Below are 22,199 nucleotides of genomic sequence, written 5' to 3' on the forward strand. Positions count from 1 at the left end.
GGAGCTAGGCCCTGCATCCGTACAGCAATGCTCTCTTTAGGCCTCACAATCCAGGAGGAGGGTGGGGCTGGGATGTGAAAGCACCATTCATTCTGTAGGAATGAGCCTAGAGAAGTGCTGGCCAATAGAAATATCATGTGAGCCACAAATGCCAGCCGCAAATGTCATTTTAAATGTTCCAGTAGCCACATTAAAAAAGTAGAACACGTGAAGTTAATGTTAATAGTATATTTTATTTAACCCAATAGATCTAAAATCTTATCACTTTAACATATAAACAATATAAAATTAGTAACGAGATATTTTACTTTCTTTTCATAATAAGCCTTTGAAATCCAGGGTGCATTTTACACTCACAGCATGTCTCAGTTGGGACCAGCCACATATTAAGAGCTCAGTAGCCATGTGTGGCTGACAGTGGCTGTACTGGACTGTACAGGTCTAGAGCCTGTAACCTAAATATCTGACAGGCTCAGCCTCAGCAGAGCCAGGCATCTACAACCTTATTCCTACAAACCTCAACATTACCCCACTGACAAGGCATTAGGACGGGGGCAACTAAAGCCTCCACTTTGGAAAGCCTCCTCAAAAGATCGGATGTGGTCCTAAGGTTAGAGATGAAAAGATCAGGACTCAGAGACATTAAGGAACTTGCCCAAGGTCACATAGCTGGTAAGTGACCCTGATCTTGACCGCACAGCTCTACTTTTCTCTGGGCCCCAACACCTTGGCCACTGGGCAAGGGCAGTGGGGTGGGCAGAGTCAAGAAGGAAGGGACGGGCAGGACTAATGGATGAGGAGGGGGCACCACGCATCTGGGGCCAGAACAGGAGGGCTGGGGACAGCCGGCACTCGGAGTTCCCTGACCCAGGGAAGCTGAGTCAGAAGCCCTTCTCATCACAATTACCTGGTGCTGCTGACTTTGTCTCTAGGCCCAGGTTCCTGCCCACTCAAAGCTCCTTTAGAGGGACCACTTCTTAATTCAAGGACTAATAGAGAAGCCAGGAGGCCTCCTAGTCAGGAGCCCCAGGGAGTATCTCCCTGTGCACCCAATTTTCCCAAACAGCTTGATCTCAGCTGAGTTCTCCCTTGGAGGGGAGGGGAGACTTACATAAGAATGAGAAAATCAGATGGGCCAAGCTGGGCCAGGAGCTTTGAAGGAGACAAACCCATAGGGGCCACTGTCCAGCCAAGAGAAAGCCTGGCATGCAGAGGATGGAGCCTGAAGCCACCCTTGGTCACCCCCTGCCACCCGACCCAGCCACTCAGGCTCCTAGCAGAGACCCCGCATTCCTCCCTCTCATTGCGTGCACACACCTTATAGATGGCGAAGGCTTCGAGCTCCACCATGTAAAGGCAATTGGGGTGAGGCGGCTGGAAGTGCAGGCGCATGGCCGTGGACTTGAGTGGGGGCACGTCACAGCTCTCTGGAGTCACCCAGAAGGGGCAGTCAGACCTTCGCGTCCAGACCACCATGATCTTGCCCTTGGTGTGGTTCATCAGGCACAGGGGTATAGGGTTGGGGGCCTCAGGCCCTGGGCAGGCACCAAAGTCTACCTCGACAGGCTCTATACTGACGGGCGGGGGGAAGATGGTCATGTCACTGGTGCCGTCGAAGAAGAACTCGGTCATGGGGGGGATATAAGGGTACTGCGGGGCTGGCACGTCCTCCAGATCCTGCATGGGGAAAGACAGGTGGATAGGGCCTAACTGCCATTCCTCTTGCTGTTGCCCCTCCTGGGCACACTCCTGTCTAGAAAGGCTGCACCAGTCACCCAGTCACCCCGACTACTAATGGTGCCCATGGGACCCTGGCGGCATGGGATTGCCCAAGAATCACTAGAGAAGGGATATGCAGCTGGGGAGGGCACTGTACCTGGATGGGAATCATGAGAGCCCCGTTCTGGTCCTGCACCAGCTTCTTCTCCTTCAGCATGGCATCCAGGATGTCAGGGGGGTAGAGCGTCAGGCCCCGGGCCAGGTGTGTGCGGTACCAGGTGAGGTGCTGAGGCTTCAGGATGGCTGGCTTGGTGCTGTCCGAGTGGCAGGTCCCCATCAGGTCCAGGAACAGTGGGTCCTGTGACATTTGTCTGTGTGTGATAGGGCATGGGAGGGGTGGTAGGGCAAGGGGGGTGCTGGGGGTTGAACTGAGGACAGAAGCTGGGCAGACAGAGTAACAGAGGCAGTGGGGCAGAAGCTCCAGATGGCCAGTGAGCGAGCACTCAGCAGTGGTCTGGCTCAGCCAGGGCACAGCAGGAGTCCAGGGAAGGTCAGGAGAGAGCACCCCTGTCCTTAGGACACCCAGCCATTACCCACCCTTCCCCTCTGCCATGGCCCCTGGGCATTCTCCCACCCACTCTACTGCCAGCCCAGAGGCCTGCCAAACTAGAATTCAGGCCCTCCCAAGGGAGGAGAATATGGGGGCTGCCTCATCAGGCCTCCCCTCTGGGCTTCTGTTCTCTCCATTTCCAAGGCCTCCCCCAGCCCATACTAAACTGTCACAAGAATTAGAGAAAGGCACACATTCCTCCAGGTATACAGACACAGCCGAAGCCTGGGCACCAGCTCAGGGAGGGATCATGGGTTACATTTCAGCCCTGTTTGCCATCTTGGCCAGGCACCTGCTGGTCAGGGCACAATGTGTCTGATCATGTCCAGGGGCCTAGGGTTGGGGTCTAACTTGAAAGCTCTCTGCCCTATGCATGCTATGTGGGGTGGCTTCAGGGAAGAATTAGTCTGTGAAGCCATGGAAGGCAAAGAAAAGGCAAAGCCTGCAGGGCTCAGCGGGAGCGTGGGAGACTGTGGGTCGAAACCTCCCTCTCCCAGCCCATGAGCACAGCAGTAGCAAAGTGCCTGGCCTGGTAGCAGGGCAAGACTGGCACAGAGTGATCTCCCCTGTGCCCAGGCCACACACTGGCTCCAAAAGCCAGGGCTGGGGCCCAGGAGTGGGAGACCACCAGGCAGATAGCCCTAGAAGTTCCAGAATACAGGGGAGTGCCCACCAAGCCTTGTCATCATCACTGGGCCCTAGGGAAGCCCCTCCTCCCTCAGCCTCATGCCCTCCCCACGACTCACCTGGTGGTGGATGAGACAGGCCACACGCCGAAAGCAGATGATGGGGTGAGTGGGCTGGAAGGCACAGTGCAGGGTCATACGGGCCTTGCCCACCAGGGTCCCAAAGGCAGGCCTGATGCTAAAGACACTCTCCAGGCAGTCGATGGCAAACTGGAAGTGGGCCGTGCAGTCCGACTGGTTCTCAATCCACAGGGGCTGCTCGGAGCGCTCCCCAAGGTTGACCCAGCTGAAGTTGACACAATAGTGCTGCAGGGACACAGCAGGGCCTGGACACAGGAGATGGGGTGTCAGCTTCCCCAAGAATGTCTTAGACAAGGTCCCACTGAAGGGAGGTGGTACTCTCAGGGCCAGGCTACAGGCCCAGAGCCCTGGCAGCCTGAGCAGAACTCCAGCACCACTAGGTGCAGGTGGGACTGGGATCTCCAGGTAGTCACAAATGATTCCTCATGGGGCCACCAGGGGGCAGCAGACACCCAGGCTGAGGCAAGGGGGCCCCGCCTCCTAGGAGCAGGGAAGGAGCTCTTCAGAATCCTCAGCATGGGCTGCTCCTGTCCCCAGGGGAGACCCCTGGGGTCACTGGTACCTCTACAGAAACCAACGACTTTAAGCAGGGTCTTGGAGGCACAGCCAGAAGGCATGATGGAGCAGTAGTCCACAGTTCTGGTGTCCAGAGTCTTGGGGCGGAAGAACACTGACACGCATTTCTTCTCTCCTGGGAGCACGATGCCATGGGCCGTGGGGCATGAGAAGGCCTGGTCTTCGGCCAGTTCATCCGGGGAAATTTCAATCCTGAAGGGGGCATTTACCTGTGGGGCCAGGCAGAAGGACAAAGCGTCAGGTCACAGAGCGGAGCACTGTATGATGCGACAGTCTACGCATTGTACTGGCGTGCCCAGCTAAGGGGGTGAGGGCAGCTGGCATCCAGCCTGTGCCCCACTAGCCAGACTGCCCCACTAGGAGGAGAGAAGGGGCGGAGTCATGTGCCCTGCCCAAAGCGGGCACCTTTTAATTCTCCCCAGGGTACCATCACAGCTAACTGTGGTCCTGGGGTCAGGACAGTCTTAGGGCTGCTCGTGGCTCTGGGGAGCCGGAGTATACCCCAGCCCAGCCCCCAGCTGAGGAGAAGGACACACCTGTTGACAGCTGACATGGGTTACATGAGGCTTGGGGCCAAAGGCGTAGAGAGAAAAGGGGGCATTCTGTAAGGCAGTGATTTTAGGAAACTCCAGTCCTGGGGGCCGTGAGTCCCGCCGCCCCTCCTGCCTGGTGCCTACCACCGACGGGTTGTGTAGCCTGATCTGCCTCTCCGAGGTGCAGCCCACAGCAACAGAGCCAAAGTACAACAGCTTCTGGAAGCCCTCGGCATCCTGGTCCTCCGGACACTTGTGCTTTATGCTCACCAGCAGCTGGGCGCACTTGGCTGGGGCAGAGATGGGGGAGTCTTGGGGGAACCCGCCAGGGCCTCTGTGGCCCCAGCTGAACAGCCTCTTGAAGAAGGCAGGTGGCCCCAGGGAAAATTTAGTCTGTAACATCATGGAAGACAAAAGGTAAAGCCTTCGGGGCTCGGGGGAGGGCAGGAGGCCGGTGGAGGCGGGGGCCAGGCCAGATGGGAGGTGGGGGACACTGAGGCCTGCCCCCAGAAGGTGCAGTGGGGGCCAGTCTGGGGACGGTGGGAGGTCGGGCCTCACCCACAGCCTGCAGCTGGATGCTGCTCCTCTGCCGGCTGCCCGCCCCGTACCAGCACGTGGCCTGCACCTCGTGGATGACGGCTGTAAGGGGCTGAAATGTCACCTTGATCTGAGAGGCCTGGCCTGGCTCCAGGAGCCCCATGGTGGGCAGCATCTGGAATGGGCTGGAGAACTCCCAGGTGAAGAAGGTGGGCAGGTCCCTGGGGGTGGGGGGCAGGTCAGGGCACTGGGCTCCCGGCCCCTGCTCCTGCAGTAGCAAGTCAGGGATGCTGGGCAGAACCTCAGACTACCCTACCCCCACAAGGGTATGCCTGTCTCTCCTGCTTCCAGACACCCTCCTCACAGCTCTTGCTCTCCCGCCCTGCACCTCAGCCTCTTCCTCACCCCACATTATCCAGGCAGAACCAGGCCTCGGTTGTGTCCCCCACAGCACATATGGGCAGCTGCAGGGACGGTGGGCAGATCAGCCTGTGGCAGGGCAAGGTGGCCCGCAGGCCCACACAGAACATCCCCTCCGCTTTCTCAAACCACAGCTGGTCCACGTACTCCTTCTGCAGTGTGAGGTGGGGCAGGGACAGTCACCCATCAGTGGCACTCAGGGACTGCACATCCCGCCCACCCTCAGCCACCCCCAACACAACCGCTGAGGGGAGGGCCGGGCCATGGCCCCCACGTCAGTCTCCGAGGGGAGCTGGGCACCTATGTTGTCTTGGTCTCAAAGATTAGAGCCTCTTTTGTGGAAAAAGTATTTTGAGGAAATGTGGGTGGGGAGTGGCAGGAAGAGGCCAAGGAATGTAGAAGGGGTTTCTTTTCTTTTTTCTTTTTTTGAATCTCGCTCTGTCACCCAGGCTGGAGTGCAGTGGTGAGATCTCAGCTCACTGCAACAGCCACCTCCTGGTTCAAGTGATTCTCCTGCCTCAGCCTCCCAAGTAGCTGGGACTACAGGCATGTGCAACCATGCCTGGTTAACTTTTGTATTTTTTAGTAGAGGAGGGGTTTCGCCATGTTGGCCAGGCTGGTCTCGAACTCCTGGCCTCAAGTGACCTGCCTGCCTCGGCCTCCCAAAGTGCTGGGATTACAGAAGTGAGTCACCGTCCCCAGCCACGGAATGTAGGGCTTTCTGATGGTCAATATAATATCGCAGCCTTTACCCCCAGCATCCCGTGGGGAACGCCCTCTGTCTAATGAGATGAGGGGCTAAGCCCTTGACGGGGCCTCCTAAGCTGGATTGCTGCTGGAGCGGGCAGCATGTGTGTGCGCGGGGGCGCTCCTGGTTGCTCTGTCCTGTTTTCTGAGGTCACTGTTCCCAGGTGCCTCCCTGCCCTCACTCGCTGTGGCAGACCTTACCGCCTCCAGAGGCCGGAAGACGATGGGGAGCGTGAGGGTTATGCCTGGGCTCAGGAAGATGGGCTGAGGGATGACCGTGAAGAAGAACTTGGTCTTGGGGGGCCTGTAGGAGAGAGCCGGGGGGAAGCACCTCAGATCAGGGCTCAGAACAACTGGAAGAGGCAGGAAACGAGGGAAGCCCTGCAGCCAAGGGAGCTTGAGTCCCTGAGACCACAGAGAAAGAGATCAGGAGATGAGCACGTGGAGGTGGAAACTCAGGGGTTTGGTCACAAGAGGACCCACACTCCTCCTCCCCCTCCTATTCTCAGAGATCTTCACTCTGAACAAAAAGGGAGTAGTGTTTGTACCTCTGATGAGCATGGAGGCCTGAGAGGGACAGGGACAGTGAAGGGTTACCCAGATTTTAAAGAGTCCCCAGCACTGAGGTGGGGGAACCAAGGCTGAGGAGGGTGGGACTGGGGATGCCTTTCCAGAGACCTCAGCAGAGCTGTAGCATCCCACAGTGGGTCAGAACCACAGCTGCTGCAGACTTTCAAAACATTAATAAGACAATGACATTGTCAGCAACTTTACAGCAACCAATGTTTAAATTTAGATGAAAAAAAATTGCTATAAAATATAATTTACCAAAACTGACCCAAGAATTGTACAATAAATATTACGGCGGCTCTGCCTAAAAACATCAAAGAAATGGAATGAGTGGTCAAAAATCTTTCCACAGGCCAGGCACAGTGCCTCACATCTGGAATCCCAGCACTTTGAGAGGCTAAGGCGGGAGTATCATTTGAGCCCAGGTGTTCAAGACCACCCTGGGCAACATGGCAAGATGCTGTCTATACCAAAAAATTTTTAAAAATTAGCCAGGCATGGTGGTGCATGCCTATAGTACCAGCTACCTGAGAGGCTGAGGTAGGAGGACTGCTTGAGCCCAGGAGGTCATGGCTACAGTGAGCCATGTTAATGCCACTATACTCCAGCCTGGGCAAGGGAGTGAGACCCTGTCTCAAAAAAACAAGAAAGAAAGAAAAGAAAGAAAAGAAAAGAAAGAGAAAGAGAGAGAGGAAGAAAAGAAAGAAAAAAAAGAAAGAAGAAATTAGATAAACTTTAATGTGTGTTTATGAGAAAAATTCTCAGCAAAGCAGGAATAAAAGAATATTCCCATAATCTGACAAGGTGTACACTTTTACAGAAATCCTACAGGAAATCAATCCTACCAGACAGCTTAATAGTGAAACATTGCAGTCCTTTACTCTGAGATGATAAACAAAACAAAGATGCCTCTATAACCACTTCTGTTCAGCACTTTTCTATTTAGCAATGCAGTAAGGAAAGACAAAAGGTGTAAGGACTAGAAAGAAAAAAATAATGTCATTTTCCATTTAAAATACAAATGTGTGCATGAAAAAACAAGAATATTAACAAATAAATTATTAGAATAAGAAGATTTGCCAAGATCACTGAACACAATACCTATATAAAAATGACATTTTAAAAACGAGCAACAAACAGAAATAAAACAACTAAAAAATGTCATATACAACAACAGCAAAAATATAAAATACTTATGAATAAGTCTAACTAAAGATGTGCTAAATGTCTATGGAGAAAACTTTACACTTTATTGAGAGACAGGAAAGATAACCTAATGAATATAGAGATAGCCCATGTTCATGGATTAAAAGACTCAACATCATAATATACAAGAGCAAAAATATAAAATACTTATGAATAAGTCTAACTAAAGATGTGCTAAATGTCTATGGAGAAAACTTTACACTTTATTGAGAGACAGGAAAGATAACCTAATGAATACAGAAATAGCCCATGTTCATGGATTAAAAGACTCAATATTATAATGATATCATTTCTCCTCATATTCATCTATAGGTCCAATTAAATCCCAATCAAAATCTCAAGAGGTGTTTTATGTGCATGTATGATAAGCTGATTTGAATATTTATATAAAAGATCAAAGGAAGGGCCAAGAATAGCCAAGACAATCTTGAAGAAGAATTAAGTAGGAGGACGTATACTACCAGCTATCAAGATTTACTATTCATAAAAATCAATTCCATATAGATAAAAGACAAATACAAAAGGCAAAAATATAAAGTCTTTAGAAGATACTAGAGGAAAATATCTTAATGACCTAGGGGTAGAGGAGGACTTCTTAGGAGAAGCATAAAAAAGCACCAATCATAAAATAAAAAGACTGATAAAGTTGATACCTTTAAAATTCAGAACTTTTATTCTTCAAAAGACACAATAAAAGGAGTAAAGACAAATCATAAGATGAGAGAAGACAGGCTGGGCGCGGTGGCTCAAGCCTGTAATCCCAGCACTTTGGGAGGCCGAGGCGGGCGGATCACGAGGTCAGGAGATCGAGACCATCCTGGCTAACACGGTGAAACCCCGTCTCTACTAAAAATACAAAAAATTAGCTGGGCGTGGTGGTGGGCGCCTGTAATCCCAGCTACTCAGGAGGCTGAGGCAGGAGAATGGCGTGAACCCGAGAGGTGGAGCTTGCAGTGAGCCGAGATCGTGCCAGTGCACTCCAGCCTGGGGGACAGAGAAAGACTCCGTCTCAAAAAAAAAAAAAAAAAAAAAAAAAAAAAAAAAAAAAAAAAAAAAAAGATGAGAGAAGATATCCACAACGCATAATTGGCAAAGGGATTGTAATTGGGATAAGAACTTATACCAAAAAGAAAAAAGACAAGATAATGTAAGAGAAAAATGGCCACAGACTTGATAGTAAATTTCACACATGAAGAAATGCAAAGTGTCAATAACCTACAAAAAGACACTCATCCTCATTCATCAGTAATCAAGGAAACGCAAATTAAAACCACAAGTTACCATTATTGGCAAAAATTTTAAATTCTGACAATAGCAGTTATTGGTAAGGATGCGGAGGAATGGGAACTCTCTAATGATGCTGGTGGGTGTCTAAAGAAATCCATGCACTCTGGGAAATAGTTTGGTTTATCTATAGCAAGTGAACAGGTACATGGCCCAAGCCTCAGCAATTCTACTCCTACGTCTATTCCCCAGAAAAGACAGAAGGTGGAGCAAGGTGGTGGAATAGAAGGCTCCATCCCGCAAGGTCACCAATTTAACAACTACGTAGAAAAAAAAAAAAAAAAAACCTTCATAAGACTCCAAAATCACATGAGCCTTCATAGTACCTGGTATTCCCCAGAAAAACTCTTGTACTTATGTAACTGGACACATATACATGAATGTTGGTAACAGTCCCAAACTAGAAACAGCCCAAACTTCCTTCATTCTGGATGAATACACTGTGGTACAGGCACACATTGGGACACTACACCACAATGAAAAAGAATGGACTATAGCTGCACAATTATTCATACTGCACGTGTTTTAAACACTCACTGGCTTTTATATGGCATATTAAAGGTTTTTTTTGTTTGTTTTGTTTTGTTTTGAAAAGAGCCTGCTTTCGGGGCTCAAGGCTCTGGCGCTGGGTCTTTGATCCCTTATACTGGTACCTGTACTTCATCTTCTGGAGTTTCAAGGATCGATTTTTCAGAACCAGACTCCTTGTGGTCTCCTTTCCTAGCTCCCAGCCTTTCCAGTGCAGCTCCTCGGCCACCTCAATGCCCCAGATGACCCTCTTGTTCACTCTCTTCTGCTTCTTTGGGGAGTGCATCTGAGTGCCCATGGAGCTTGCAGGCTGTTCAGGTGGCAGGGAGAAGGGGGAGCAGAAAGGATGTATCAGCAGGGTGGGATGCCAAGACCCAGAGAACAGGTGAAGGTCTTCCTCCTCCACCACTAAGAAAATAAAAGACAAGACAGAAAAACAATGATTGACACCACCCCTCACCCCTGAGGGATGGTCTGGAGACAGATGGTGAGAGGCAGGTAAGCCCTGAAGTCAGACATCACCTCTTCCAAGACTGGAACTGTTTTGCAACTAGAGCCCCGGCCCCTGAAGCCTTCCCTGGGTGGCTCCATCAGCTACTCTGTGCAAACACACAAATGCAGGCTTCTGTTCTGTTCCTGAGTGCACCCTCAGATACCACCCCATCAGGTGCCTCCTCCCCTCTTCCTCCTCCCAGTCCTGACCCTTGCTACAGATGCCTCTCCTAGCTAGAGCAGTCTATCCCAGGCCCTTTTCCAGACCACAGTTCCCTCTGCACCATTCCCTCTCCCATTCCTCAATTGGCTGGTGGGGTAGAGGAGGAGCCAATTTGCTTGCTGTTCACCCCACCTATCCCCTGACTTCTAGGGCCACTCCAAGTGCTGCTCCTGGTGATTGATGCTAGTGCTGCCATGTGCAGCGTTTCCATCTATAATGGAAAATCTTTCCATAGACTTATCCATCACCCCTTTCTAGATGAAGAAGGAGGGGGCGTGGAAACCCCCCTGGGGCGGTAAGGTGGAGGGAGGATGAACTGGATGCCTCCTCCTACCACGGTCATTGCCACGAGCACTCAACTCATTGGCATTTTATCTTTTTTTTTTGTTTTTTGTTTTGTAAGAGTCTCGCTCTGTCGCCCAGGCTGCAGTATAATGGCACAATCTCGGCTCACTGCCTCCCAGGTTCAAGTGATTTTCTCGCCTTAGTTTCCTGAGTAGCTGGGATTACAGGCACCCGCCATGCCCGGCTGATTTTTGTATTTTTGTAGAGACGGGGTTTCACCATGTTGGTCAGGCAGGTCTTGAACTCCTGACCTCAGGTGATCCACCCACCTTGGCCTCCCAAAGTGCTGGGATTACAGGTGTGAGCCATCATGCACAGCCAGCATTTTATTTTATCTTTGACCAAGTATTGCTTTTATATTGTTGAATAATATAAGGATATAGTCATCTATTCAACAAATATTTTTTGAGTACCTATCACGCACCAGACACTGTGCTAGGTGCTGGGACTACAATGGTGAACAGGACTGACAAATCCCTTTTCTCTTGGAGCTTACATTCTCAGTTTCAATATTTACTGAGTGTGTCTGATGGCCAGTATACTATTTTCTTTCCTGAGTCACCTATGGAAGAAAGGTGACACAGATGATGGGAGGTAATTTACTGTAATATCATTTGGTGCATCAGTCAGTGTCCAGGCAGGAAAACAGAAGCCACTCTGAATGTTTAAAATAGGGAATTTACTGTGGCCAGGTGCAGTGGCTCACACCTGTAATCCCAGCACTTTGGGAGGCCAAGGTGGGCGGATCACAAAGTCAGGAGTTCGAGACCAGCCTGGCCAATATGGTGAAACCCCTGTCTCTACTAAAAATACAAAAAATTAGCCGGGCATGGTAGCAGGCGCCTGTATTCCCAGCTACTTGGGAGGCTGTGGCAGGAGAATCGCTTAAACCCGGGAGGCGGAGGTTGCAGTGAGCTGAGATTGTGCCATTGCACTCCAGCCCTGGTGACAGTGCGAGACTCTGTCTCAAAACAAGAAAAACAAACAAACAAACAACAACAACAACAACAAGGAAATTTACTGCATAACCATGAGTAGTGAAGGAACCTGGGAGTTGGCAACATCAAGAAGCTGCCACCACACCTAGGTTAGAAGTGGTGGGGTCAATACAGCCTTGAGGCCTGTCTGGTGGGAACTGGAGCCACAGGGGAAATGCAGCTGCTGACAGAGACACTGTGAACAACAGAGAGAGGAAGAGAAATGCCCTGGCTTCTCCCTTCATCCCATCTTCCAATCTCCTCCTAGCTCAGAGCAGAGCAGGGAAGGGCAGTGAGTGAATCCAAGGGCAAACAGGCCCAGAATGGCACAGAGGACAGAGATGTCTTTTAAAACATGACCCTCAGTCCACAGGGAGGCAAGGGCAGCACACCTAAGGAGGTGGGCACTGTACACCACACAACACAGACACACACTGCATCATACACAAAGCCATACCCATAGTTACACCCCTGGACAGCTGCATCATCACATAGAGAGAACTACAAAGAGCTGCAAAAAGTAAACAGTATCCATACATTATTGGTCAAACACAAAGTCCTAGGAGTCAAGGCCGGAAGAACTTTCTGAGGAAAGAGAAATCCTGGCTATCCAACCAGCCTCTGACTCGTTCCTCCCTGGCACTCCTACCCCACGGCCTCTCGGGCACTCACTGCTCCCAGCACTGCAGTGTGCTTGGTGATACAATGGTGAACAGAACTGACAAATCCCTTTTCTCTTGGAGCTTACATTCTCAGTTTCAATATTTACTGAGTGTGTTCAATGGCCAATATAGTATTTTCTTTCCTGAGTGACTCATGGAAGAAAGGTGACAAGGAAAGTCTAGACAAGGTCTAGTGCTAAGATGCAGAGGGAAGAGTCAGGGCCTCTCAGATTCCCACCCCACTGCCCTGCCACCCATGCACCGCCCTGGCCCTGCCACACCCTGCTCTGCCTGCTCTGGCTGTATCCTTACCTGGGCACTGATGGTGCTGCAGGCACTCATGGCTGCACTGCTGTCGTTGATGGCAGGCATGGCCACTGTACTGGCACTCAGGCAGGATCCACCAGAGTTCATGGTGTGGTCCCGGCTGTTCCTGGACCTCACAATGGAGCTTGGAGCCTGGGTTAGCATCAGGCCCTTGGGACACAGTCCAAAGGGAGCACTCTGAGTATGGAGCTGGGAAGAGAGCAGAGGGGAGGGGAAACAGGAGTGACATGAGAAAGAGAGGCTGAAGGAGGAGACTCTCATGGCCATCTTTGTCATGGAGGAGAGGGTCTGCTTCCCAGCTCTGGCCACAGGTGCTAGCTGGCACCATGAGGAATGAGGCTGTACATGAGATCCAGGGCTTTGCCTAGGAGCCTAGGGACTCACCATCAGGAAAGGCACTCCAAAGACGGACTTGGGGACAGGGCCCACCCCACTATGCCCCTCTGTGGCCACACTTGGCACTGCTCAGAAAGCTCCAGTGGGTGTTACTGAAGTGTGTGCATTACCTTTATCTGGCTTTTACTCTCTGCTTGTTTCCTCTGAACACTCTTGCCTCTTGTGAGAAGAGGAATAAGAGGGAAAGAAGAGGCAAATGAGACTGACGGATTCTCTACCTTCTGGGTTTCCTCCACCAGTCTACAACCTGTTAAGGTAAACATCACTGAAATAGATCAATCAAAGCGTAAGTCAATCCATCTCTAGAGCAGAGGGATCCTCGATGACTGTAGGTGAAATCATATGCAAATATATGTGACACATATGTAAAGTATATGCCAGATGCTATGTATGCATACATGTCTGTTTTCCAGGAGGAATGGCCACAGTTTTCACCAAATGCTCAAGAGGATGCTTGACCTCGATCTAAGGGACACAAAGTATCTCAGACTAGCTCTGGCTCCATCACCTTGAATCCCCTCTTCCTTTAGCTGGCTTCCTTTAGCACACACACTCAAGTGTGACTTTGTTACCTCGACAAAAGGATAGCAATTTTCACACTCACACACCAAGACTAAGCCAACCCCACTCAGGCACATGTGGAAGTGGTTTGCAGATCCCTATAATGACTTACCTCAAATGGTTCATCTCTGATTTCCCTTTACACTTGACACGAAGCCATCATGCATGAAATCATAGAACATGGCACTGCCCCCCAAAATATAATGCAATCCACATGTGTATTTTAAAACATTCTAGTAGCCACATTAAAAAAGTAAAAAGACACAGGTAAAATTAATTATAATGATATATTTTATTTAACCCATCATATCAAAAATACTACATTGAATATGTAATCGATATGAAATTATTGAGGTACTTTACTATCTTATTTTGTATTAAGACTTTGAAATCTGGTGTGCATTTTACACTTACAGCACATCTCAATTTGGACTACCCATACTTCCAGTGCTGAATAGCTACATATGGCTATTGGCTACCACATTGGACAGCATCACTTTAATACCTTTTCTGAACAAATGTTTATTTTTCAGACTACTCAGTATCCTCCCCCACCTCCCCCACTTCTTCAAATAACAATCTCAAAAATAATAATGTCTATTAACATGTACTGAGAACCCAAGTGCCAGGCAGCAGTGTTGTAAAGTCTTTACAGGGATTTTATTTATTTATTTATTTATTTATTTATTTATTTATTTAAGACAGAGTCTCACTCTGTTGCCCAGGCTGGAGTGCAGTGGCAAGATCTCGGCTCACTGCAACCTGCACCTCCCGGGCTCAAGCAATTCTCCCTTACAGGTATTTTAATTCTTACAACAGTTTATGATTACGTGTGACTTGTCCATTTATTTGGCCTAAAATGATCCTTTTTAAAGTTTGTCGTTCAGTTCCTTATTTTAATGTATTCAGATTTAGCAAACAATTTCATGATCACCCTTTAGCAATTTCTACAGTTCCATCAGACACTCTCTTATCCCTCCCCCACCACCCACCAACACCCTTCCAAAGCGGAAGATTCTGTTGACCCTGGTTTTCCTAGTTGGCAACATGTCTAAACCCTCTGGAGGGGACTATCTAGATTCAGTCGTTCGTTCATTCACAAAGCACTTACTGAGTGCCTATTATGTACCAGGTACTGTGCTAGGCACCAGACAAAGCAGGCAAGGCTCTTACCTCCAACTGTGAACTGGACGTTCAGATGAAATCAAAGAAATGTAAGCTGAGGAGACACAGAGAGAGTCCATTACTTTTCTGCCACGGGATGGTCTTGCAGCCCTGTCCTGACTCATTAATGCCTCTGACCTCAGGGGATTGTACAGACAGCTCCTGCCTCAGAGCTCTGAAAAAGTCTCCACTCAACACATGAAACTATTCCAGAGAGTGCATAGAAGAGATGAGAGATGATGGGGTAGAAAGCTGGTCCAACCCAGGTCATAGGGCTAGGGAAGTGGTCCCAGGGCAAGGGATGCTGGGTGCCAGCATCTTCTCAGACTCTACAGGGATAGGCAAATTTCTCCATCTCCCGGAGCCTCAGTCTCCTCGCCTGTAAAATGTGGGTTATCCTGACGATTTCACAAAGTTGATGTGCAGCTCGAATGAAACAGAGGATTTGAAAAAGCACTAAACAAACCCATGTTATAGTAATTAACAACCATAACTTTCCCACTAGCCTGCACTATTCTTCCAAAAGACTCACACATCTGCAGTCGTTGTGAAGAGACTGGGCAAGCGAGGTTTTTTGTTTTGTTTAGGATTTGTTTTGTTTTAAATTGAAGTTTCCAATTTCGAGGACTTTAAAAAATATATATCATGAGCTTCCTTTATTTGCCTAATTGCTGATCTAAAAATCTCCAAGATGACCACTAGAAAGTGGCAGGTCGTCGTACAGAGTCGAGGGAGAAAGAAATAGATGAAACAAAGGGGGACAAAATACACTTAGAGCTGTTTCTTCTTTCTCTTCGGAATCCTTAATCTGATTGATCTCGCCCAAGACTCAGTCCCATGGGGCTCTCTGAAGGGCATGGAGGGGACCTCTGGCCACGATTTTCCGAAGGATAGGGTCTCCCGGGACAGATACCTTCCCTGGCCACTCGCGCCGCTCCCTGGGACAATGGGACCCTGGGACCCTGGGACTAACGCTCAGAACTTACATCGCCTCCATATTGCCGTCTCCATAGATACAGGACGCGCAGGAAACGGCCTCGTCAGATATCCCAGGGCAACGACGGCAGCCCGAGTGAGTCAAGATTCATAGAAGGCGAATGCGCAGCCCAATTTTATTTCCTATATTCAGTTTTGATTCCCTGACTTTTCCTGCTGGTAGTAACTGTGGGCTTCTACCTGTCGCGACATGGTAATGTAGAGCCTCCTAGTTGTCGTGACGTTCCAGCAATCATGACTTAGTTGACGACCAAATTCACAGGAAGCTACTCGGTGGGCTTGGCACTCTGACACGCATAGAGACAGAACCTCATTCTCTGTGATTGCATTTGTTAACTTAAAAGCAGCCCGCAGTTATTTCTTATTTAAATATTGCTTTGCAAGTAGATCCCTTTTGCTGATGAGAAGGAATGTGTCCTCTGCTTTTTCTCCCAGCATTTCTTCTTGGTCAGCAACAAGAAAAATAACTCTTTTGAAGGGATCAGAAGGTTAACCTATAAAGGAATTATTATACATAATGTAGACTTCCGGAAGCCCATTGGTTCATTTCTTGGTATGTGTGTTGGAGGAAGGGTCCTATTTTGTGAAGACACCTTAGTAGGTGAAGCTGAAAGTCTCAAAGTTCAGTCTTGGATAACTAAGGATGTTTTGCTCCTCAAGACAGTGAACCGGTTTCCTTTCAGATGGAAGGGGGGATGTGACTAGGGGGAGAGAGCTTAGTGAGTCTAGGGATAAACACAGAAAATAAACTATCATTTTGGGAGAGTTGGAGTTGACTTGTTAAAAGTGAAAGATGGACTGAGATGACAAAGTGGCCTGAGATGGCCTGGGAGATCACATGGCCAGAGACTGGCAGGGCTGGAGGGAAGGGGCAGGCAAGGTGCCTGGTAAATTACGCCAGCAGGATCAGGAGTTTTCCGGGAATCAAAGAATGTGGAACTCAGTGAGCTTTTCACTGGTTTTAACGGGATTCTCAGAATCTGAAACCTGCACTTTGGACATGACGACTTTTATGCTGTTTGTAGTTTCTATAATTATTTCCTTTTTGTTTTTCCCCAAATTCTTTTTGAAATGGTCAGCCTGACTCAGCTGGACCTTAGGGACAAGGAAAGGAACTGGTTCATTCTTAGGCGAAAATGAAATAGGGACTTTGGGGGCAGGGTTTGGTGTTGGCCCCAGGAATCTCAGTGGGAAAAACCCCAAGGAGGAAGAACAGCTCATGCTAAAGGCTTCCTTGTGCCTCTTCACTGGGGAATCTCCTTCCAGAGCTCCTGCCTGCTCAATGGTGGATTCTGGGATTGGAAAAATTAAAGGGAATGGTTCCTCCTCTTAGCAGGGCTCCTGTAGGCTCTGTTTCTGTAGGCGTCTAGCTGCCTCCTAGAAGCCCTGATGCCTGGTGACTGCAACTGACGTCAGTGGACTCCCAGGGAGAAACCTGTGTGCTGGACTTTGCCCAGGGAGGCACACACATGGAAAGAGGCTTCACAAGGGATTGAGCATGAGGAGGGAAAAGAGGAAGCTGGATTTGCTTTGAAACTCTCCTTTTCCAGGAGCCTAGAACCAGTGGAATAGTGGGTCCTGGGACCTGTTGATCATATTTTCCCTGGACCCAAAAATAGATCATGGGGGCAGTGGCCAAGTGCGGTGGCTCACACCTGTAATGCCCACTCTGGGAGGCTGAAGCTAGTGGATCAGGAGTTTGATCAGGAGTTCAAGACCAGCCTGACCAACAGGGTGAAACCCTGCCTCTACTAAAAACATAAAAATTAGTCGGGCATGGTGGCTCATGCCTGTAATCCCAGTTACTTGAGAGGCTGAGGCAGGATAATTGCTCGAACCTGGGAGGTGGAGGTCGCAGTAAGCTGAGATTGCACCACTGCACTCCAGCCTGGGTGACAGAGCGAGACTCTATCTCAAAAAAAAAAAAAAAAAAAAATCATTGGGGAGGGTTTTCTGTTTGGTTCAAGGCTGGGTGACAATACAGAAAATCGATTATCAGGATGTAGGAGAAGGGAGGAAGGATGGAAGGGAGACGGCCTCAGATCCTCCTGGCCTGGAAGCTGGCGTGAGGAATAATAAAGGTAAAAGCACACTCCGTGATTTGAACTTCGACACACATACAAACAAATACCTTTTCTAAGCTTCTTTTTCCCAGGTAACTTCCCACACCCCTATGCCCCCCATCATATAGAGAAGACCCTGGGCTGGGAAATCAGGCAGACCTGAGATTAATCCCGACTCTATTACTAACTGCCTGTGTGACCTTGGGCAAGTCACATGACCTCTCTGAGCTTCAGTTTCCTCATCTGTTACCTGGGGATAATTCTCAAAAGGCAGGTGGGAAAATTGGGTGATAAGGTATGTGTAAAGTACTTGACACATGGTAGGCAATCAACAAAACCTCTCTCTCTCTTACACACACACACACATACACACACACACAGAGAACATTCACTAAATCGGAGGTCTCTGTAGGTAAGCCACTCAGCCTTCTGCGCACCTGCGCCTCCCATAAGCATCCAGCCTCTCGGCTGCATGCTGGAGAAGTGGGAAGTTTTTGCCTCCTTTGTTTCTCCAAGAAGGAGCCTACCTTGCTGCTCTGGATGGAAAAAGACAAAAGGAGACACCAGGGTGCCTTGCTATCCAGTTACAAGTCCACCCAGATCCAGCACTTAGAAAGCCCTCTCCTGCCTTTCTCCATCCTGAGATTCTGACTCCATTTTGAATGTTGGTTCTGGAATCAGTTTGCATTCAAGTTGTACTTGAGGGATGGAGGCAAAAAGGTCAGCTCTCCCCACAAAAAAGGATGAGTTCATGTCCTTCGCAGGGACATGGATGAAGCTGGAAACCATCATTATAAGCAAACTATCACAAGGACAGAAAACCAAACACTGCATGTTCTCACTCATAGGTGGGAACTGAACAATGAGAACACCTGGACACGGTGGGCTGGGGGGTACGTCACACCCTGGGGCCAGTCGGGAGGTGGGGGGCTGGAGGAGAGATAGCATTAGGAGAAACACCTAATGTAAATGATGAGTTGATGGGTGCAGCAAACCAACATGGCACATGTATACCTATGTAACAAACTTGCACGTTGTGCACATGTACCCTAGTACTTAAAGTATAATAAAAAATAAATAAAATAAAATAAAATGTAAACGTATACCTTTAAAAAAAAACAGAAAAAGAAAAGGTAGGCCCTCCCACAGAAGCTCCTGTCCTCAGAAATGAGTGAGGTGAATATTCTCAGCCCAGTCTGGGGTAGGGGATAGAGAGTGAGAAAAGGCTGTAGCTAAGAGGGCCACTGGGTAGTTTAGGGCTGGATCTAGGAGCAGACAGAGGACTTTCTCTGCATTAGAGGGTCATGGTCCCCTGCAGCTACTGTATTGGAGGGTGTTAAGAGACTGGTTGCAACTCCAGCCTGAAAGGACTGCCAGGACCCAAAACTGGCAGGGTTTGGGGATAGACTGCCAAATGGCAAGAAAATTTAAAGGAAAGCATTCCTTTCTGCCTGGGACCCCTATAGGATTTTCTTTTCTTTCTTTTTTTTTTTTTCTTTGAGATGGAGTCTCGCTCTGTCGCCCAGGCTGCTGGAGTGCAGTGGCGCAATTTCGGCTCACTGCAAGCCCCACTTCCCAGATTCACGCCATTCTCCTGCCCCAGCCTCCCCAGTAGCTGGGACTACAGGCGCCTGCCACCACGCCCGGCTATTTTTTTTTTTTTTTTGTATTTTTAGTAGAGACGGGGTTTCACCATGTTAGCCAGGATGGTCTCCATCTCCTGACCTCGTGATCCGCCCGCCTCGGCCTCCCAAAGTGCTGGGATTACAGACGTGAGCCACTGTGCCCAGCCAGGATTTTCTAACTCTCCTATGCAAACCAGGCCCCATAGATAACTTTCTCCCTCTATTCATTGTCTCCACCACAGGGTAGAAAGACATACAAGCTAATAGTAGGGGGATGGAGGAAAATGACATGAAGTCTAATCTCAGAAAACTCAAGTTCAAGTCCTGGTTCCAGTTTTTAATAGCTGAGCAATGTCAGGAAAACGGTTAAACCTCCCTAAACCTGACTTTCCTCATCTGTAAAATGGGAACAAACAGGAGTGTAATCAAAATACTTAACAATTGGGAAGGTGTGTAAACCTATGAGCATGAGAATGGACCTGTAAGCTGGACACCAGCTGGCCTTAGAGCCAGAGCCAGGGTCCTGGAAGCCCACATTGTGCCAGGGTCATAAGGAAGCATGAGTAGTTTAGGGAGGGGACCGGAAGAGCGTCCAGGGCAATGTAGGGCTCAGTAAGTGACTGACTGCCAACTGGCACAGAAGTATTTCCGGATATAAACAACTAGTATAGCCATACTGTACTGGGTGCAAGTCAGACTTAGGGGCAAATCCCTACCTTATTAGCTACTGCATACACGGTTATTTCAACTGGAAGTCTTTCCCCTTCTTGATCCTCCTCACTGGGGGAGGAATTGTGAGCACAACTAACTGCTTGTTTTCTTCTAGTCTAAGCATTGCTCCTTTTCTGTGGTAGCTCTCTCTGCTGCCTTCACCTACACAGTCTCCAGCTGGCTCTATGGACTCTATGGACTATGGACTCTATGGCTCTTCAGCACCATGGACAGCTCCCGCTGGCCGGGCCATCCCCCTTCCTCCTTCCTCCAATCTTCTATCGCCTCTTTCTCCACTTACCCTAATGCAGAAATCCCGAGGTCCAAACTGAATAAGAACACCCCTGAGGAGACAGTACAGTGGAGTGGCTAGGAAAAAGACTCTGGAGCCAAGCAGACTGGAATTTTAATCCCAACACCATCAGCTATCAACTCTATAATCTTTTCCTTCATTTCTATGAGAATCAGGTTCCTCATCTGTAAACAGGCAAACCTATAACTGCTACCTCAAAGGTTATGAGGTTTATGGGAGACAAAAGAGTTAAGAAACTTAGCACAGTGCCTGGTCCATTACAGGTTCTGAGTAAATGAAAAACACTATTATTCTGTGACTTTCCATCTTACTTAATACCTCAAAACTTTTCCCAGTCCACTTCCGACTAGAGCCATCTCACTGGCTCAGCATGGCTGGCCTTCCTCAGTGCGAAAGTCAGCCTGGACTCAGGTATGGCAAGAGAACCCACCTTTGACTGGTCCATGAGATTCTGTGTTTGTTAGTTATTTTTGCATTTTAAAAATTTCAAGTTAATTTTATTATTTTTCTTTTTAAAATTATTATTATTGTTACCAAGATAGGGTCTTCTTCTGTTTCCCAGGCTGGAGTGCAGTGGCACAATCATGGCTCACTGCAGCCTTGACCTCCTGGGCTCAAGCGATCCTCCCACATCACCTCCCAACCCCCACCCAATCTGCCACCACCAGTAGCTGGGACTACAGGTGCGCACCACCATGCCAGACTAATTTTTTTTTGTACTTTTGTTGTGGAGATGGAGTTTCGCCATGTTGCCCAGGCTGGTCTTCAACTCCTGGGCTCAAGTGATCTTCCTGTCTCGGCCTATCAAAGTACTGAGATAACAGGAGTGAGCCACCACTGCAGCAGAGTTAATTTTAGATGTACCAAAGAGTCACAAAAACAGTACAGACAGCTTTCATAAACACTTCCCCCACCTTTCCCTTATATTAACGTCTTACATGACCATAGAAAAAAACCAGGAAATTAATCTTGATATGTTGATACACAAACGCTATTAACAAAAGTATGGCATTTAGATTTCTCAAGTTTGTCCATTAGTGTTCTATTCCTGTTCCAGTAGCTAACTGAGGATCCCACTTGGCAGTCAGTTTTCATGCCTACTTAGTATCCTTCACTGTATCCTGAGTCTTTCCTTGCCTTTCATGACTTAACTCTTTTCAAGAATACTGTCAGTTATTTTGTAAAAGGTTCATTCTGGGTTTGTGTCATGATTTCTCATGATTAGAGTGAGGATAACACAGAGGTGATATGCCCTTCTTAGAGCACTATATCATAGTGTTGATATGTATTATCAGTGATGCTAACTTGATAACTTGGCTAAAGTGGAATCTGCTGGGATTCTCCACTGTAAAGTTGCTATTTCTCTCTCTTTTTAGATTTTAATCATCTCCATCTTTTGCTTCTCTAGGATTAATAGGTTGAAACCAAGAACCCTGTCCTCACACTATCCTTTCCGCCCCTACACTCCCAGTCACTCTCCCAAGCCACACCCACTCCCTATCATCTACCTGGTTCCTTTCCTCTGAGTTTTTCCAAGTTGGCCATTCAGAGGTGTGTGCAGAAGCTGGATGCAGATGCACCTGGAGTTTGTTAGGGGAACAGGGTACTTTCTGAACCTTCTTGCTGAGGTCCTGCGTTTTCTGCTTGCAGGGACATTCTGAGCAAATGTGGCCAGCAACGGTCTACAGGCATGTCCAACCCCATTTCCAGCTCTGGCTGCAACCCTTGAGCACTTTCTTCAACATTTGACGTTTGGGTTTTAAAAATATCTAATCACATTTCTCTCCAATCAGCCATGTATAACTTCTTGCTAATCACAAGCTTGTATCCATGAGCTTCCTTCCTTC

The 22,199-nt window shown here is 48.6% G+C and overlaps 1 protein-coding gene across 11 annotated transcripts in view; it reads right to left on the reverse strand.

Annotated features, from left to right (window-relative positions):
- CFAP65 (cilia and flagella associated protein 65) overlaps window positions 1–15,703 on the reverse strand; it is a 39,990-nt gene extending 24,287 nt beyond the window's left edge. For 2 of the 11 annotated variants that reach the window (XM_063645075.1, XM_063645071.1), the window contains exons 1-12: window positions 15,558–15,590; window positions 14,654–14,699; window positions 13,030–13,713; window positions 12,509–12,712; window positions 9,623–9,807; window positions 6,111–6,213; window positions 5,148–5,314; window positions 4,350–4,854; window positions 3,659–3,881; window positions 3,076–3,341; window positions 1,877–2,077; window positions 1,318–1,677 (exon numbers count right to left, since the gene is read on the reverse strand). In XM_063645075.1, coding sequence (XP_063501145.1) covers window positions 1,318–1,677; window positions 1,877–2,077; window positions 3,076–3,341; window positions 3,659–3,881; window positions 4,350–4,854; window positions 5,148–5,314; window positions 6,111–6,213; window positions 9,623–9,807; window positions 12,509–12,712; window positions 13,030–13,182 — 2,367 coding nt within the window. In that variant the 5' untranslated portion in view covers window positions 13,183–13,713; window positions 14,654–14,699; window positions 15,558–15,590. Of the gene's footprint in view, window positions 1–213; window positions 1,678–1,876; window positions 2,078–3,075; window positions 3,342–3,658; window positions 3,882–4,208; window positions 4,964–5,147; window positions 5,315–6,110; window positions 6,214–9,622; window positions 9,808–12,508; window positions 14,459–14,591; window positions 14,700–15,557; window positions 15,599–15,630 lie in introns of those variants that run through there. The other 9 variants (XM_055290681.2, XM_055290687.2, XM_063645072.1 and 6 more) reach the window with 9 other exon arrangements.
- Between the last annotated feature and the right edge of the window lie 6,496 nt (window positions 15,704–22,199).

This window comes from Symphalangus syndactylus, chromosome 8 (genome assembly GCF_028878055.3).
Source record: "Symphalangus syndactylus isolate Jambi chromosome 8, NHGRI_mSymSyn1-v2.1_pri, whole genome shotgun sequence".
NCBI classification, from domain to species: domain Eukaryota; kingdom Metazoa; phylum Chordata; class Mammalia; order Primates; family Hylobatidae; genus Symphalangus; species Symphalangus syndactylus.